General features: G+C 43.7%; 2 protein-coding genes across 3 annotated transcripts in view; both read left to right on the top strand.

Annotated features, from left to right (window-relative positions):
- Positions 1 to 16,996, top strand: part of TNFRSF4 (TNF receptor superfamily member 4) — a 48,493-nt gene that overhangs the window by 497 nt on the left and 31,000 nt on the right. The window contains exons 2-7 of the mRNA XM_071767207.1: positions 496 to 618; positions 908 to 1,009; positions 1,245 to 1,311; positions 1,826 to 2,055; positions 2,348 to 2,473; positions 3,156 to 3,370. Coding sequence (XP_071623308.1) covers positions 496 to 618; positions 908 to 1,009; positions 1,245 to 1,311; positions 1,826 to 2,055; positions 2,348 to 2,473; positions 3,156 to 3,226 — 719 coding nt within the window. The 3' untranslated portion in view covers positions 3,227 to 3,370. The remainder of the gene's footprint in view (positions 1 to 495; positions 619 to 907; positions 1,010 to 1,244; positions 1,312 to 1,825; positions 2,056 to 2,347; positions 2,474 to 3,155; positions 3,371 to 16,996) is intronic.
- Positions 9,590 to 16,647, top strand: TNFRSF18 (TNF receptor superfamily member 18). 2 transcript variants are annotated; one of them, XM_071767208.1, is made up of 6 exons: positions 10,564 to 11,164; positions 12,428 to 12,562; positions 12,931 to 13,018; positions 13,436 to 13,524; positions 14,421 to 14,561; positions 14,855 to 16,647. In XM_071767208.1, the coding sequence occupies exons 1-6, from the start codon at positions 10,990 to 10,992 to the stop codon at positions 14,995 to 14,997; spliced, it is 771 nt and encodes a 256-aa protein (XP_071623309.1). In that variant the 5' UTR covers positions 10,564 to 10,989; the 3' UTR covers positions 14,998 to 16,647. The 2 variants fall into 2 exon arrangements, with proteins under 2 accessions (XP_071623310.1, XP_071623309.1); XM_071767209.1 differs by lacking the exon at positions 14,421 to 14,561 and having other exon boundaries at positions 9,590 to 11,164.

Raw genomic sequence — 16,996 nt, 5'->3', positions numbered from 1 at the left:
ATCAGTAATATTGATCAGTTAGTAACCTACAGGTGGTAGAAAAGAGCTTGATGGAAATGTCTGCATTGTAATGGAGGAAAAAACATGGAGGAAAAGCATTTAATGAGGAGACTTCCATGTCAGTCTAAACTGATTATTTCTATAACTAAATTTAAGAATTCTCCCCTTTGAAAGAGCTACGTGGTCTTGAACTTCTTTTGTGTGGATCAGCTTCCCTAATGTGTCAGTCTGCTGCATTTTCTTTGTGCTACTATTAATTAGCTGAGAAAAGATAGTGGCATCTCTGTTACTCAATTCTCAAGGATTTAGAATGCTGCTGTGGGTAAAAACTTCCAGGGATTCTGCCATGAATAGTAAATCTTCTGCTGAATGCTTTCAGACAGAGTTGTAAGTGCAGTGGTTGCTTTCTGGGTGTTCATTCCTTGTAATGCAGGAAAATGAAGAGAGTTTTTTTCCAGTATCAGTCAGTTCTTCCTTCTGCCTCTTCTGGTTTAGGTGAGAGGATGAGACAACGCTGCACAGCCACAGCAGACACTGTCTGTGCCCCCTGCCAAGATGAATTCTTCAGCAGTGAGCACAGCCACGACTTCTGCAGGAGTTGTACAGTCTGCAACACCAGTAAGTCAGCTGTATGTAGTGGTCATTGCTTGATACCACTTTGGGAGGCAAGCAGTCTGCTTTTTCTTATCTTTGGGTGCTTCTCAAATGCTGATTTTAAAACCTGGTTCTTCAGATGACCCAGTCCAAAGGCTGGCTTATCATTTCAACCTACTGGTGGTAGAGGCTTCTACTGCCTGAAAACTGGTGTCTTCAGAATTGTTAACAAATTCTGTCCTCTGAAGTTGTTAGTACACACAAAACTGAGTAAATAATTATTTTTTCTTGCCTTTTATTCTGCTGTTGCCAGGGAAGGGAAGTGTGGAAGTGAAGAAGTGTGAGAAGACCTCTGACAGGATTTGCATGTGCCGTGCAGGCTACATGCCAGAGGCTGGGCATCCACTGGGAAGTGGTAAGTTAGTGATGTGTCACTCCCCCAAATTTGCCTCCATTTTGGATAAAATGCATGTTATTTCTAGTGTAAAAGCTGCTGTCATTTGTCTCATCAATAATACAGTTTTAGAGGCCCTGTGGGTTTGATTGGGTCTGTTCTATAAGCTACAAGCTACTACTGTAATTGCTGTGTAGCTGTCAAACATCTACTTTGGTAACTGAACTCAAATTCTCCCTCTTTCAATTTTTTCCAGTATGTTCACCATGTCCTGAGGGCTCTTATTCCATAGGGAGAAATGAAAACTGCCAGCCTTGGACTAAGTATGTATCCCTGATCATGTTCAGAGCAACATTTTGGGTTTCCCTCTGTAGCACCTGATGCCCAAATCATGGTGTGTAGAGTACAGGTCCAGTAGGTGCAGTGGAACCACATTCCTCCTGGCCTTGAGCAGTCTCTGTACTGATTTGAAGCCTCTGTCTGCTTTCCCCCCTTTGTCTCTCCACCTGAAGCAGTGACAGTATTCTCAGTCTTTTTTTTTTTTTAAAAAAGTTTATTTCTGTAGCAAAAAGGGTATTTTTTGTGAAATGCTGCTGTGCTTCATGGCTGTTATATGCAGAGATGCCAAGAAAACCAGAATGTCAGGTTTTTTCCAGGAATAACTTTGATTAGCTTAGTTGTTCTCTACTGATCTGTAGAATCTAGGAAAGGTGAAGCCTGAGTTTGATAAAACAGGAATTGTAACATTCACTCACTTGTTCCTTGGAGATTGCTTACAAAGTCATCCCTGCAGCTGTTTGAAAAACTGCACCAATGTTTTTTTTTTTACATCTCTAGCTGCAGCCTTCTTGGGAAAAATACTCTTCAAGTGGGGACAAAAACAAGTGATGCTGTTTGCAGCAACCATACCACCCAGCGAGCTACCTCTCAGACTGCACCTCCTGCTCTGAATCTTTCCACCCCTGGTGGCAAGAATAATGTGACAGCTGCAATATTCCCACTCTCCAGACCCAGTGCCAGTCCTTCCATGTGCTCGGATAAGAACAGCCCCACAGAAACCCACTGGGGTAAGGAGAGGAAATCACCCAATCTAATCTCTGTATTTACTGGAGCTGCTCCAGAATTTTCACCTGAAATGGATTTCTCTGGAAATAAAATCACTCTCTCAGAAACCATATCTGTATTTTACAATCTTCCAGTGAGACATGCATAGGATTCCAGATTTCTTTGGCAGCTGGGAGGCTTTGATTCAGGGGTACTTCTAGATTTCTAGGTTATTTCTTTTAATGCTGAAAAGCCATGGGAACTCCAGCTAGAACCATGACTCTTTTTTAGTGTATTCTTCTGCTTTTCTTCCAGGACCTTTATCACTTATTGTTATTTGTCTGATACTGCTCATGGTGAGTGGAATGTCCATCCTCCTGTTGATTATCCAAGCAGCCAAAAAAAAGACCAAGAAGAGGCCTTGTGGAAACAACCATCAGGGTGAGTTTCTTTCAATGGGGAAATAATGTAGAGGAAAGAGAATGATCAGGGCCTCCTTTCTGAACATGGATAATTGTTCCAATCCTAATGAAGGCTGCCTGGCTCAGTAGCACAGTGTCACCTGCAGTTGATAGCAGGGTTGGGCTGGTCTTGATGGAGATCAGAGTGTTTCCAGTTTGCATTCTTACAGAGCAAGCACAGTTTCCTTTGCTTGCTGCCATGCAGAAGGATTCTCTCTTTATTTCTGTGTTTTTAACTCCTAACTTTTCCCCCTCCCTCAGACCCTACAAAAATGCTGTCATGATTTTGTGCAGGGAGGATCCAGAATGAAAAATCTTTTAGAGAGTCTATTGTGAATTTTTTTGCCTTCATAGAGGTGAACTGTTTTGAAGTGTCTCCTTGCAAACCCAGCAAAGGTTTGAACTCTGTGTTCATAATTAAGTGGCAGCTTGGCTCTTGGGTCAGCCTCATGTTGCATTCAGGGAGCAATGGTAAAGTGTATTTTCCTTGTTCCTTACACTTGGTGTTTCCAAGCACCATCTGGAAAGACAAGCACTGACCCAGATGTCACTGACTCAAAGGTCCTGGGTCAGCCATGAAGCTAGAAAACTCCCTGCCTGCCTTTCCCTGCCCCTTTTACACACTGTACAGGACTTTTTTTATTATTTTATTTGTCTTTCAGGAGGAGGGAGCGTGGGACTTCCTATCCAGGAAGAACAAATTGACTCCAATTCTAGTCTCATCAAAAACTGACTCCACATTTGTTTCTGTCTCCTGCCTTTCTGAGCCCATCAGTTGTACCCAGTAACCTGACAGAGTGTTCTGTGGCTGCCTGGGCTGTAACCAGTTAATGGTGTGTAACCATTTAATTGCACTGGGGTGTTCAGACCCATGGGAGTAGCTGTTCCTGTATCATTCTTTAGGTCACTGAGCAGAGAGCAAAGCAGGGAAATCCAAAGCCCTGTTTTATTTTATTAAAGTCTTACAGTTCTGAGGTGCTCAGCAGAGCACATCTGTCTTCCCTCAGAGCAGGTGTCTCCAGTGGTTCAGTCTGGTTCTCAAATGACCTCTTCTTACTTGGGGTGGAGAATCAACCCTGATGAACCTAACCAACTTCCTTTGTGCTTCCATTGTTTCAAGTTATATCCTCTTGGTTGAGTGTTGTCATTTCTGGTAACTCTCATGCTGACCAGAACAGCACTAGAATTTTGGTGAGAAGTGGCTCTTTGATGCCTCTTCTCTCATTTCTGTTTTTCTTAAACACACCCATTGGGGAAATGCCATGGAACATCTTGAGCAACACCCCCATTCTCAAACCAACAAGAATTACTTGTGATCACCAGGTAGCTCCACATCTCCAGGTATTTGGAGGACTTCATGTTTGTGGGAAGTGGTGGCTTGCCAGAAATGAAAGGGAATGGTAATTCCTGATAAGAACATTCTTAGTGGAACCTGTTGTTCAAAATACAGAAGTTGCCATGTGGAACTGCCATCTTTTAGCTGTCATCCCTCTGCAACCCACATGCTGTCTGCTTCCCTGGGGTGCACTGAATGCCCCTGGGTGTCTGCCATCAATCAGCAATGCTGCTTCAGTCACCCTGGGACATCTCCACAGTAAAACTGTTCAGCTTCAACTACTTCTGTGGGACTTGTTTGCCCCCTGGGGGTGCAGGAAGAAACCCACGAGCAGGTTTGGTTCCAGACAGTGCTCTGAATTTTGGGGCAACTTTGTTTATGTCTTAAGTTTAGGAGCAAACACGTGGACTTTCAGAATTTCCCTGCTGAGGAGTGATAATTTTGTGATGGTTTGGTACAGAGTAACTCCTCAGGTGTTTTCTGCAAAGAGGCAAGAGCTGAACTCTTACCACAGCTGAGCCTTCAAGGGCTGGATTTGAGCAAAGGTTGTGTTGCAGTGCTGGATACCTGGGCTGTGTTCTGACCTTCAGCTGGACCATCACCTTGTGTGTGCTGTCACTGGAACCTGCTTCAGCACTGAAGAACTGTTCTTGATTTGCTCTCTGCAGTTGAGCTACCTGGTTGGTTGTCTGCACTCTGTATGAAACAAATTTTACTTCTGTCAGGTTTTTTTCCACAATGTACTTGGTCTGTAGTTTTGGAATGCATTCACGTTTTAGTGAGCAAGTTCCAAAATCTGAAGTGTTACTCTGAGTAACTTCTGCAATCCAGATACCTGGGGGTAAAGGTTTGAGGAGTAGTAAACTTGGGAGTTGTATATTTCAGAAGCATTTTTCACTTCAAATATAGCTCTTCAGTAGATGACTCATTAGAAATGTTTTTTTTTTTTAATATATATACACAGTACCAAAGCATATGCCAAAATATGCAGCAGGAAATGTATTCAAGAATACAAGTGGTGCCTAGAAACATGTTTTTAGACATATGGTTTTCTTATATGTTATACATATGGTGTACTTAGCAGTGATTTCCTATTTTTGAAGTGCATATACAATGTATACAAACATTTGTGTTATATACCAAGCGTGGTAGTGACTTCTGGAAATAAATTGTGGTAGCAGCTTGCTGCACATGTATGATCTGTTTAATTGGAGAGTACTAATGAGCAGAAATTTATTCCAGTGGGATTCATTGGGATCCTGAAAGCTTGGATTTCATGTGCTGCTGTGTGGCTTTTTGTGCAATTTGAGAAATTTGTGTGTAGTGTTGTGTTTTGTTGGGTTTTTTTTCTTAAAGTCTGGCCTGGCAGCAGTTCTGCCCTGAGTGGTGCTGGGATGTTCAAGGTGATAAAGCCTCAAAACCACAGAATGTGGTGGTCTTCTAAAAGTGTGCTGTGGCCTTTAAATTCAGTGAATTGGATGGCAAAGTGTAATGGATGAATCTGAGAAACGTGGAAACACCCCCAAAATTCTCAGAAATGATGCTTATCAGGTTTGTAGGCTGCATGTTCAGGGTGATAAAGCAAGCAGAGTGTTTCTGTGGAACTGAGCAAGGTGCAGATAACTGAGGAGCTCTCAGAAGAGTTCAGAGGATGAGGACACAGCCCAGGGGAAGGGATGAGCTGCTGCTCTGACAGAAGTGCTGCTGGGGCAGCTGTGGGCTCATCAGCTGGCTCCACAAATCTTCCTCATTTTCTGCCCCCTGGCCCAGGTGCACTGTGTTCTTGTGCCTTCCTCACAGCCTCCTGACCAGAGAATTCCTGCAGACTGGGCCACAGCTTCCCTTTGGCAAAAGGAGGAGCTGATACTGGCAGTGAAAGTGCACAGCAGAGGTAGGGCAGCAGACAGCAAGTTGCATTTGCTCAGCAACACCTGGAAAACTGCAGACAGATGCTTGAATCTGCTGGCTGGCTGAAGGCCTGCAGCAACAAGTCCTCCCAGTCCTCCCAGCAACAACAACCCCATGCAGCGCTACAGGCTGGGGACAGAGTGGCTGGAGAGCAGCCAGGCAGAAAGGGACCTGGGAGTCTGCATTAACAAGAAACTGAACATGAGCCAGCAGTGTGCCCAGGTGGCCAAGAAGGCCAATGGCATCCTGGCCTGTATCAGGAACAGCGTCACCAGCAGGTCCAGGGAGGTGATTCTGCCCCTGTACTCAGCGCTGGTGAGGCCACACCTCGAGTACTGTGTCCAGTTCTGGGCCCCTCGTTTAAGAAGGATGTAGAGGTCCTGGAACAGGTCCAAAGGAGGGCAACCAGGCTGGTGAAGGGACTCGAGCACAGCCCCTATGAGGAGAGGCTGAGAGAGCTGGGGCTGTTCAGCCTGAAGAAGAGGAGGCTCAGGGGAGACCTCATTGCTGTCTACAACTCCCTGAAAGGAGGCTGTAGCGAGGTGGGAGCTGGACTCTTTTCCCAGACGACCTTCAACAAGACAAGAGGACACAGTCTTAAGTTGTGCCAGGGGAGGTTTAGGTTAGATATTAGAAAGAATTTCTTCACGGAGAGGGTGATCAGGCAATGGAATGGACTGCCCGGTGAGGTGGTAGATTCTCCGTCCCTGGAGACATTTAAAAAAAGACTGGATGTGGCACTCAGTGCCATGGTCTAGCAACTGCTCCGGTGGGTCAAGGGTTGGACTAGATGATCTCTGAGGTCCCTTCCAACCCGGCTAATTCTATGATTCTATGATTCTAAGTCTTCCCAGGCTGGAATTGCTGCTTTTTTTGTGCTCTTGCACACACAGAGCTGTATCCAGTTGCTGTGCTGAGACAGATAATCCTATCAGAAGACTTAAACCATAATAACATTTGCTAGGCTTGGTGGTGTTTATGATTTGGTTTGGGGTTTTTTGGAGGCTTTGGGTGGTGGTTGATTGTTGGTTTGAATAAACTGATGTTGCTGTTTGACTCTAAAGAAAGGATTAGCAATTTAATTGCTATCTTCAGTCTTGTCACTCCTCCCTGAAAAACTCTTGGATTTTCTTTTTTTAGTCCAAATCTTCACTAAATTAGCAGGAAGTAGTTAAAGATAGGCAGAGAATCAAATTGGTGCTGCCTTCTGCCCACGCTTCTCTCCCTCCATGCCAGAAATGACTTTCCCTCCTCAAAGGTATGGGCCTGTGTCACAAAGCCAGTTCCTGTTTTTCACCCATTCAGATTTCCCCTTTTTCAGGCACTTGAGAGAGACAGAGTCAGAGCTTCAGTTGTGTTCATCTGAGCTGGCAGAGAGAGGACTGTACTGGAAATTTTTTGCAGTGAAGTACAGTAAGCTGAGGTGTCAGTTCTTTTGACCTGCACACCAACACTAATTCTGGTTTTGGTGTGAGCTGTGTTGACAGAGTATGTGGTAAACCTACAGGAGGTGTAATTTAAAGGCATCTTGGTTGCCATAGAGCCCTGAGGAAGGAAATCTCTTGAACACGTGCAGAACTGCATGAATGATGTCACTAAAATTTGGTTGTCTGTAAAAGGAACTAATAGTTCCTCTAATTTTGTATTTCTGGGTGAAAATAATGCCATTGTTACATGAAAAAATTCACTTCAGCTGCACTAGCCATGAGTTACAGGCCACATGGACAGTCCCTTACCTTGTTTGTCATTAGCCACAGACAGCAGTTAGGTCAGATTGCTACAAAAAAACCCAGAAGGAAACCCATAAAAAAATCCCTCAGATTTCTATCTACAATGATTTTTGGCTCTTGCATGTGAGGCTATCACAATTCTTCTTAAGATTTGTTTTGTTTCTTGAGTCCATGCATTCAGTTTTGGAGAAGAACAGATGGTGTTTGAGAACCCAGCTGGAAAACAATTTATATAAATCAACTTGGTTTTGTAGTTCTTGAACACTCCCTTCAGACTCCAGATTTGGTAGCTAACATATATCTCATGTTTCAGTAGTTACAATTTTTTTATAAAGGACAGATCTGTTAAGTTTATGCTTTTTACGTTCACTTCCTCTGTCTCTTTTTTTAAATTATGGTTTTCCCCTACAAAACAGGACAAGTTTCTGCTGCTGTGGCTACCCCAGATCCTTCATCCTCCTGCATTTTCACATTCTCTGACTTCAAAGTGCATCTGAGTGACTCAGGTTTGCCATGAGAGACTTAGAAAGGTCACATCTGCTGATACCCCCCCCACGTTGTGCTGGGCTGAAAAGGAAACACAGAGCTTGGTAACATCAGGGGGTTTTGTCTCTGTCTGGTTTGGTTTCCCTCTCTGAAATGGCAGTTGTGTTGCTCCCTGTCTCTGCTCCCTTGGGATTGTCTGCAAGGAGCCTTGCCAGGCTCTCAGCAAGATGTCCCCAGGCTGGGGCAGAGGTCTGGGGGCCTGAGGGTCAGCAGAGCTGAAACACAAGTTTCATTTTCTAATTCCAGGCTGCAGGTAAATTATTTGTCCTTAAACTTTTGTGAACCTCTGTGAGCTGTCACTGCTCATGGTGTCCCTCTGGGGAGCTGATGTCCCTGTACCCCCTCTGCCTCCAGCATCACCCTGGGCTTGCTGCAGCACTCACCTGCACCCCGTGCACTGACAGTTGCTTCTCAAGAGCACAAAGTTCTGCACAACAGAATGTGAAGGTTGTAGCTAGCAATGGAGTTTTTTACAGTGGGATGGGACAGGTGGAGGAGATGGAGCTCAGAAGGCAATTTATACAGGGGTCTAACAAACACTAACTTCCAGAAATTATGTAAATTTCTTGTGAACAACCTCTCACACAGTTGTGTGGTTGGGAAATCATTTTCCATTATGGAAAATCAGCAAAATCTCAATGTCAGGAAACCAAATACTTTCCCTGGTAGCAATGCTGTCTCATCAGTGACATTAAGTCCAAGGAGTGTCAGTAAAGCCATTGGATTTGCAAGAACTGCTTATGTTTTAGAAGTGGTTATGTTCTTTTGTTTGTGGTGGGTTTTTTTGTTTGGTTGTGGGATTTTTTGTTTGTTTTGGTTTTCTTCCTAAAATGTCAGCAATTTGAACAGTTGAGGAAAACTGGTGGCTTCAGTTTGCTGAACAAAACAAAAACAAAACTATAAAGTGAGGCTCCTGGCAGTGTGTATGATTTTCAGCTCATAGCTGGGCATCCTCAAGGTGGACAAAAGTAGAATTCACAGCCCATCCTGTAAAGGAATGTGTTCCCTGAAGACAGAGGGACAAGTTGCCCCCTCAGTGCCCTGCAGCAGGTGGAAGAATCCACTGGTTCTCCCTGAAATCTCCTCCTTGAGCACTCCCAGTGCTGTGTGTGCAGGTCAAGGTAGCTCAGAGCAGGGAGAAGAGCTTAGGAGATCTTACAGATCTTTTTCTTCTGTTCCATCACATTGAAGGAACTCTGCAGGCCACAGAACCTCTGGTGGTGTGCAAGGATAAATAAGGATTCCTAATTCCTGAAAAGTCACAGATTTGCTCCAGTTAATCCTGTAGCTGCTGCTGAACAAGACCACCAGCCAGGCAGGTGTTGAGAAGGGAGAATTGTTGCTTCTTGATGAGTGAGGTGGGTGTTTGTTCAGTAGGTGCAGAGAGAGCTGGAAGCCCTTATGGATCAAGGAGCAGCAGGAAGCCCAGCAGCACTGACAGACATCACACACAGAAAGATCAAGAAAGTTTGACAGCTGAAATGTCACTACCTTTACATCAGAGCCAGGTAAGGTTAGCTTTAGAAAAACCCCAAAGATTTTAAAGCCAGATAGCCAAGTTGTCTCTAAAAGGTCACTGCTGACTCTAGAGATTTAGGCTTGGTGTGTACAGCTGTTGTCTGTGATCTGACTGTAAATGTTCCATCATCTGGCAGTGTCTGTGCACAACTGCAATGCTTAAACAAGAATGAAAACGTGTAGAGACCAATTCAGAGAAAAATGGTGTTCAAAAATGATAGAGGAAAATAAATAATTAGTTCCTATTCTGATAAACACCAGGTGTCAGATACCACAGACACTAATAACCAGGCTTAGGGTTCTCTTCACCACCTGCCAGTTGTCTCAGAAGGACCTTTGGAACTCCCTTCTCTGCAGCTGTGTTTGTGATGCTGAGTAAAAGCCTGATTAATATTCATATTTGTTATTTAGACAGTGCTGGCTGTTCATGTCCATCTCTGAGCTTCAGGGGAATGGCTCATTCCTTATTCTGCAACCACTACACTGTCCTTGTCATTTTTGATAGACATGGCCTAGTCTGTTGCTCCTGATCCACTTCTAAAGATTTTTAACTTATAAAACCCAGGGACTTTAAATATTGTCTTTGCTCTGCATACATAAAAGCAACCACAAGCTACAGGGTTAGAATTAAACCCTGGAGTACAGTGGAAATAGGAGGGGGGTGGAATATTTCTGCACATAAAGCAGAGATGGAAGTTTGCATCTGTGTTTGCATAAGGCAAGACATTTAGGAAGTGAAACCCAGCAGTAGGTGATGATTACAGGCAGCTTGTCTGTGCCCATGTATAATTTTTCTGAGCAGCTTGCTTTTGTTACCTAAATCCCAGGGGATCAGAGGAGCTGTGTGTGTCTCTCAAGAGCCCCTTGCAGCTGCTTTCAGTTTGGGTTCTGGGGCTGATCTTGCAGCCTGTGGGGAAGACAGTGTTCTTTCTCTTGATTTTGTGGTATCCATATGGAGTTACAACAAGCTCTGGAAAAGAATTCAAGACTTTTCTGATCCAGAATGAAGGAAAGAGTTGACAATTGGAATTAGAATTGGAATTAGAAAATCTGAGTGGATGGGTGGACTTACTAAACATAGCAATCTGATAGTGAAATCCTTGAAGGTTTCTAAATTCATTGGAACTCTAGGCCACAAAGAAACAGTCTGAAGTTCACACTTAAATTTAACTCCCACTAATGTATTTTTGGGGATGTCAACTTGCAAAGTCCTTGGAAAATCAAATGGTGGGATCCTACATCATGCTTCTCACCTGCTGCTCTCCTGGTGGAGGCAGTGGTGCCTGGCTGCTGAGCTTTCTGACCCGGTGATGATGCAAACCCAAATCTCCCCGCCCCTGAAGAAAGAGGAGGAGGAGTGCAGCCACAAAAAGCACCAGTGCCTTCCCACAGGGGCAGGGGAAAGAGTTCTTTTGCAGGCAAGTCTTGATAGAAGCCTACCTGAGGGTGTTTTGGGGCATGACTGAACAGAGAGGTGAAGTTGGTCACCTCAGGACTGGAGCTTCCTTGCTGCTGGTGCTGTGCCTGTGGCAATGGACACAGCAAACTCTGGCAACACCCTGCCAGGGTGGTGAACTGAGAGTAATTGGTAATGGTGAAAAGAAATGCTGCCCCAAATGCAGCTCCAACACAGGTAAGGGAAAGATGTGTCTGTCCTCTTTCTGTTTGTCATTATTGTTTTGTGTCAGCCAGGGTTACCAAGTGTGGAGAGCAGGAGGGGGAGGGTGTGTAAAGGTGTTTTGAGTAAGTGTCTAGGCAGAACAAAATGGCAAAGGCTTCCCTCCTGCCCCCTAAATTCATCCCCCTGTGCCTTAGTTCCCAGGCTCAGAGTGACCCCATGTTTGAGATTTGTAACACACTCAGAGCTGTCAGTCAGCAGCAGGGAAGAGAAAGGGAAATGCTGAGTTTCTGTGGGTTGGTTTTGCTCACAAGGCAAGAAGGTGTTCACTGAACTCAGAGGCTGAGCCCTTGCCCATGGTTTCAGTTTGCCTCTGCCATTCAGACTGCAGTTGCTCCCTGCAAGGCTGTCCTTTGCAATTTGGTGTCCTAAAGAGTAGGAAGCATCCCACTTCAGTCCCTCCATGTCACTGACCTGGGCTTGTCCAGGAGTAAAGGGACAAACAAGATCTTGGGTGAACATTGCTTCCAGTAGCCTGTTCTAAACTCTGTCCTTGCCTGAGCTGAGGATGGTGGCAAGATGGTAATGGCACTCACTTGCCTGTAACTTTAGGTCAAATGAAGCCACTAGAGGTGCAAAAGGACTTAGTGGGTGACATTTCTCTGCCTGTTAGACTGAAGGACAATCCAGGTGATCCCATGGTCCCAGGGACAATCATCCTATTCTTCCTAATTTAGTGATGATCACAGCATTAACCAGAGCTGAGCAATAGGGATCATACAGCTTGTTTGTACAAGCAAGGAGTGCCCCTTCCTTTTCTCTTTGCCCTGAAAAATTCACCAAGCTTTGAGGGCCAGTAAAACAAGACAAGTGGGCAGAGGAAGATGTGGGCAGTTCCCTGCTGGCCCTGTACATTCTGTCACCAACCTCAGGAAGTAATCTTTGTGTGATCTGTGTTGCTCACTGTGGGCATGTAAGCACAGCATCCAACCAGGCAGCTTTTCCCTCTGTTTTGGTGTTTGGTTGGGTTTTTTTCTTTAAGGTTTCACAGTGCTTTTCTGCTGTCCAGCTGACTGAAGAGCTACTTGGTTCTGTTTACTCTTGGGATCAGTATATTTGATCAATCCTCCAAACCCTGGAGCCTCTCAGGATTAGAGGTTGTGTTTTCAGAGTGCAAGCAAAGTTCACAACAGAAATGTGTCAGCCAGTAAGATTAATGGTTAAGTTAATTTCTGGCCTCTGTGACCAAGGCAAGTCTAACCTCTTTTTCCTTGACAGGAGACAACAGCATCTGTCAAAATACTGAGGACCAGGACTGCAGATGTCATCAGGGATACAGCTGCATTGATCACTTGTGTCTCTCCTGCCAAAAACTGCCTGAGTGTGCAGAGGGGGAGCAGCTGGTTAAGCAAGGTAACTACAGAGACTCAAATGACTCCAAAGGGCAGAGTTCAATCCTTCAGTTCCCTTCAGTTTATTATCACCTGCTTTTGGGAAGGTGCATGATGCAGAGTGAAATGGCATTCCTACTGTGGCCTCTGTGGCTAACACCCTTCTTCCCTGGTTTACAGCTCTTCCTGCATTTGAGACTTGCAGTTTCATGCTCAGACTTGCAGTATTATAATTTTTCTGTCAAGGTGGCAAGAACTGGTCAGTGTTTCTCCAGGGAGATGGTTCATAATGCAGAAAGTGTAGAAGGGAATGCATTTTGCTCTCATCTGCTGTATCCCCAACTTCCAATAAAAGCACTGACCACTGATAATTCATCTTCTCTTTTTTAGGCATTTTAGACTTCACATTTGAGTGTAAACCATGTGAGACTGGAACTTACTCTGACATGAAGAATGGCTGGTGCCAAAACTGGACTGAGTATGTATCTACTGGTACTTTCCTTTTTTGGAAGGATGCATGATAAAATTCTCAAATGATTAATATTTAAATTAGAAAATAAAATGGAATTAAAGTTGAGACCACTGATTGATTTTTTGTAAATTCAGCAATACATGATATTTCTCTCTCCTTTGGCTTTATAAATATTCGGTCTCAAAGCAGAATTTTAAACAAATTGCTGTTTGTTCAAGTCCAGCTTTTCCAAATCCAGCTCAAACTGATGCAAAATCATTTCAAATTTGGATGTTACTTGAAACAAAGAGACTGAAAAAGGAAAGGAGGAGACAAGCTGTGGGGAGAGTGGAGGGAAGGAAGAAAGGGAGCCAAGAGACAAGCCAGAGAGGAATGAAGGGAAAGGCAGGAACATTCTAAATGTGACTCTCATTCTTCTTTCAGCTGTGAAAGTTCTGGCTTTCTGACAGTCCAGCAGGGCAACAGTACACATAATGCAGTGTGTGGTTTCCTTCCTAAAGATGTGGAGCAAGGTACCTTCTCACAGTCATTTGTTTCTTTGAGCCTATTTCTCTGCTCTTCTTCAGCTGGTGACTTGCTGCATTGTTTTCATCCAGAGTTTGCTGTCATGAAAATTTGCTTCAAAAATTACTGCTGTGATTTACAATAATAACACAATCAACCAATTGTTGACCTGGGCAAAGATTCCATCATTAAAGCACTCTCAGTAATAAAGGCAGAGAAAAACCCAATGATTGTCCTTTAACAGAGCACATTTATTTGGCAAATGATCAGAGTTTTCCCTTGAACTGCTTTCTTAGATAAACAATCTTAGTTCCTTTACAAATATTGGTTGAGTCCACTTTACCCAGCATTGAAATCTCATGTCTTCTGGTGGATCAAGCTGCACTGCTCCTGCTTTTTCCCCCAGCTTTATCCCCACAATGAATTGGTGCCTTTTAGGTCTGGGCCCTTCATTCAGAGAAACTGTTAGTTCTGCTGAGACAAACTGCAAAGAAGTGGTGCTTTCAACTTCTTTGAGGCTGACAAAGCTGTGAAAACTTGGCTGGCTGTAGGGCTCTTCAGGGAAACCTTGAAACCAAATTGCCTCATGATGTGAAAACCAAGACAAAGCTGCAAGACAGAGATGCTGAGCAGTGGAGAGATTAGGGATGTGGTTTTTTGCATGAATGCTTCTTACCACAGTGATCTATTGCACCCTTGAATTGGAGCATCTCAGTTTCATTGCCAATACCAGTTGGTATTTACACCAACACCATTGCCAATACTGGTTTTTTTTTTTTTTCCTTGGCAGCTTATTTTCCATGGAGGGATTTGATTTCTAATTTTTCTTAGAAGAACTGCCTTTCCTTTACCAATAGCCTGGGCATGTGATTTCCTAATCTTTATTAAATCTATTTAATGGCAGCTCCTGTTAGAACTGACTCTCCATATCCCACCATCCTGGCCATCATTACTGCAGTGGCTGTATTTGTTCTCATCTTGCTGACCTTCCTCCTGCATTTCTGCATATGCTCACTGAAGAAAGAAAAATACCAGACAGCTGTGGGTAAGGGCACCTTTGTGGACTTCTCTGTAGCTTTTCAGTGGAGAACAAAGTGACCATTGACCCAGAGTCAGAATGGACTGAACAGAGTTGAATAAATCAAGTTGAATAAATAGAGTATTTATGGGGTCACTCTGTGATTTTTGGGGTGGGTTGCTTGGTTTTGTTAAGGTGCAGTGTCTCACCTTTGTCCTATCTTGTCACCTGCCTTGGTAAAGGGGATGGGCAGCTAAAATGGATGAAGACCTCTTCTATTTTGTGTGGTTTTTTGTGCTTTTTGCTTATTCTCACTGCAGATCTGGAACGTGACTTCCCTGGGCTGCTGGGGGCTCCACAACTGTCACACCATAGAGAAGAGACTTGCAGCTGCCAGTTTCCAGAAGAAGAACATGGAGACAAAACACCAGAAGAAAAACCTTGCTATTTCCACCCTCAATGAAGGAGATAATTTACAGTTTGCTGTGAGAATGGGGAGCTGAGCTCTGCTTTTAAAAAAATAAAGAAAAAAAGGGAGGGGCTGGGTGCATAAAGCATTGTTATATTCATGGCAATAAGGAGTGAGTTTGGGGGAGGGAGTTTTGCTTTGTTTCTTCTCAACACACCTGTTTACAGACATTGTTTAATGCTCTCTTCTCACCTGGTAGAGTAGGAAAAAGCACTGGAAAACAGAGAAATGTCAACATTTGTTCCTGATGCTTTTTTTCCCCACCCCAGAAGAAAAAGAACCTGAGTGTCTGTACCACCAGTGGCTTGATCACCAGCTGGAAGATGTTCCTCTTACTGAAAATGTTACCACAGAGGATCTTTTTTTAAATTAAATTAGTGCTCCTCCAGTTTCATAGAGCTCTAACATGGCAAAAACTGCTTTGCCTGAATTTAAGCAGGCAAATTTCACCTGGAGGTGGTTGCTTTCTGTGAACTGAGACTGATTTTAAGTAAGAATCTACTCTGTGGCTTCAACTAGTTAAAACCTGCCTGTCTTTTCTAGAGAATTATGTCTTGTTTTGTGACTGCAGATTCAAAACTCTGGATGCCTTCTGGTTAAAGCCACTTGGAGCATCTTTTATGACTCTTTTATGACTTTTAGGACTGAATCAGCTCTGGGCAGCAAGGAGTTACCTTCCCATGGAAGGTTATAAATATCTCAAAGTACAACCATTACATCAGCTTCCTCTTGATTTCTTACAGATAACGTAAGCAGTGCAGGACTTCTAATAAAACCCTAACAGAATAATGAAATTTCTGTTAATCAGCTTACTAAACACTCAGGGGGGATTATTCCAAGTCTGAATGACATGTTTTAAATAGGGCTCTGTGAAATTACAGTGGCTGCAGAGCAGAAGCTGCTGCATCTACAGATGTGTGTTGCAAAAGCACTGAACAGGACATCCTAGGAACTGGAACAGGGCATCCTGAGAAGTGGGACAGGTTCTTACCTTGGTAAGATGGTCCCAGAGCCCCTGTGCTCCCAGCCAGGCTTGGTGAGCTGGGTAATGATCTATGTTTTAGATTTTCATGGAATTTACCTCATGAGCTCTCTAAGCAATCCAGCTCAGTGGCTGATTTCAAGTCAGAGGAGGGAGATTTTGTTAGGTGTAGCTTCTTCACTTTTTCCTTCATTTTTTGTGCATTATAGAATCTTGTAACTGGGAAAAATAATTGTAAGGAAATTAACCCCCCCACAGTCATAATTTTAATCTTCTAACTACACTCTTACTGTGTTTATGGCTTCCCCTTCGTGGAGAATGGGAGCAGTGATGATTCTTAACCCTAAAAGGATATTGTGACATAATTGATACTTTCAACATATTTTTGCCCCTTTTGATTCTGTTAATTGTTTTATTGTTGATTTTTTTTCCCATAGCCATTCCTATGTGGAATTCACTTAAAAAGAGAATTTTCCTCCAATGCTTTGGGAAATGTACAGATTCCTAATTGAGGTGAACTGGAGATTCAGACAGGGAGAGGTGGAAGCAGTAAATTGGATTAAATAGAGTAACTTTTGTAAAGTGTAAGACTGCCACTTGTCTTGTAAGCAGTTTCACTGCAGGATTGAATGTACTCAGGAGTCCAAACACTGGCTAGCAAAGGCACTTCTTGTTGTTCCTTCTAGGTTGGCCATATTTATTCTTGACCTCCTTGTTCTATTTGTGACCTTTTGTAAAGGTAAAATAAACCTGAAAACTGAGTGAAGTGCCTACATGATACAATAAACCACACTGGAAAGGAAGGGGGTTTATTTTTTAGGCTGTCCTAGTGCTCTGGGGCACAGATAGTTTTACTTCCCCAATTCCCTTCCCTCCTACAAAACTCTGGATATTTCAGAGACCCCAAACCAGATCTTTCTGTCCCTGAATTTCAGACTGATTCACTTGCCCTTTTTTCCCCTTTTTAAGCAAGCGGCTTAACGCATCCTAGCTGCAGGCTGAGCCATCCTT

This window comes from Heliangelus exortis, chromosome 23 (genome assembly GCF_036169615.1).
Source record: "Heliangelus exortis chromosome 23, bHelExo1.hap1, whole genome shotgun sequence".
NCBI lineage: Eukaryota > Metazoa > Chordata > Aves > Apodiformes > Trochilidae > Heliangelus > Heliangelus exortis.
The sequence above is the reverse complement of the archived record's forward strand: the minus strand, read 5'-3'. Positions and strand labels throughout refer to the sequence as shown.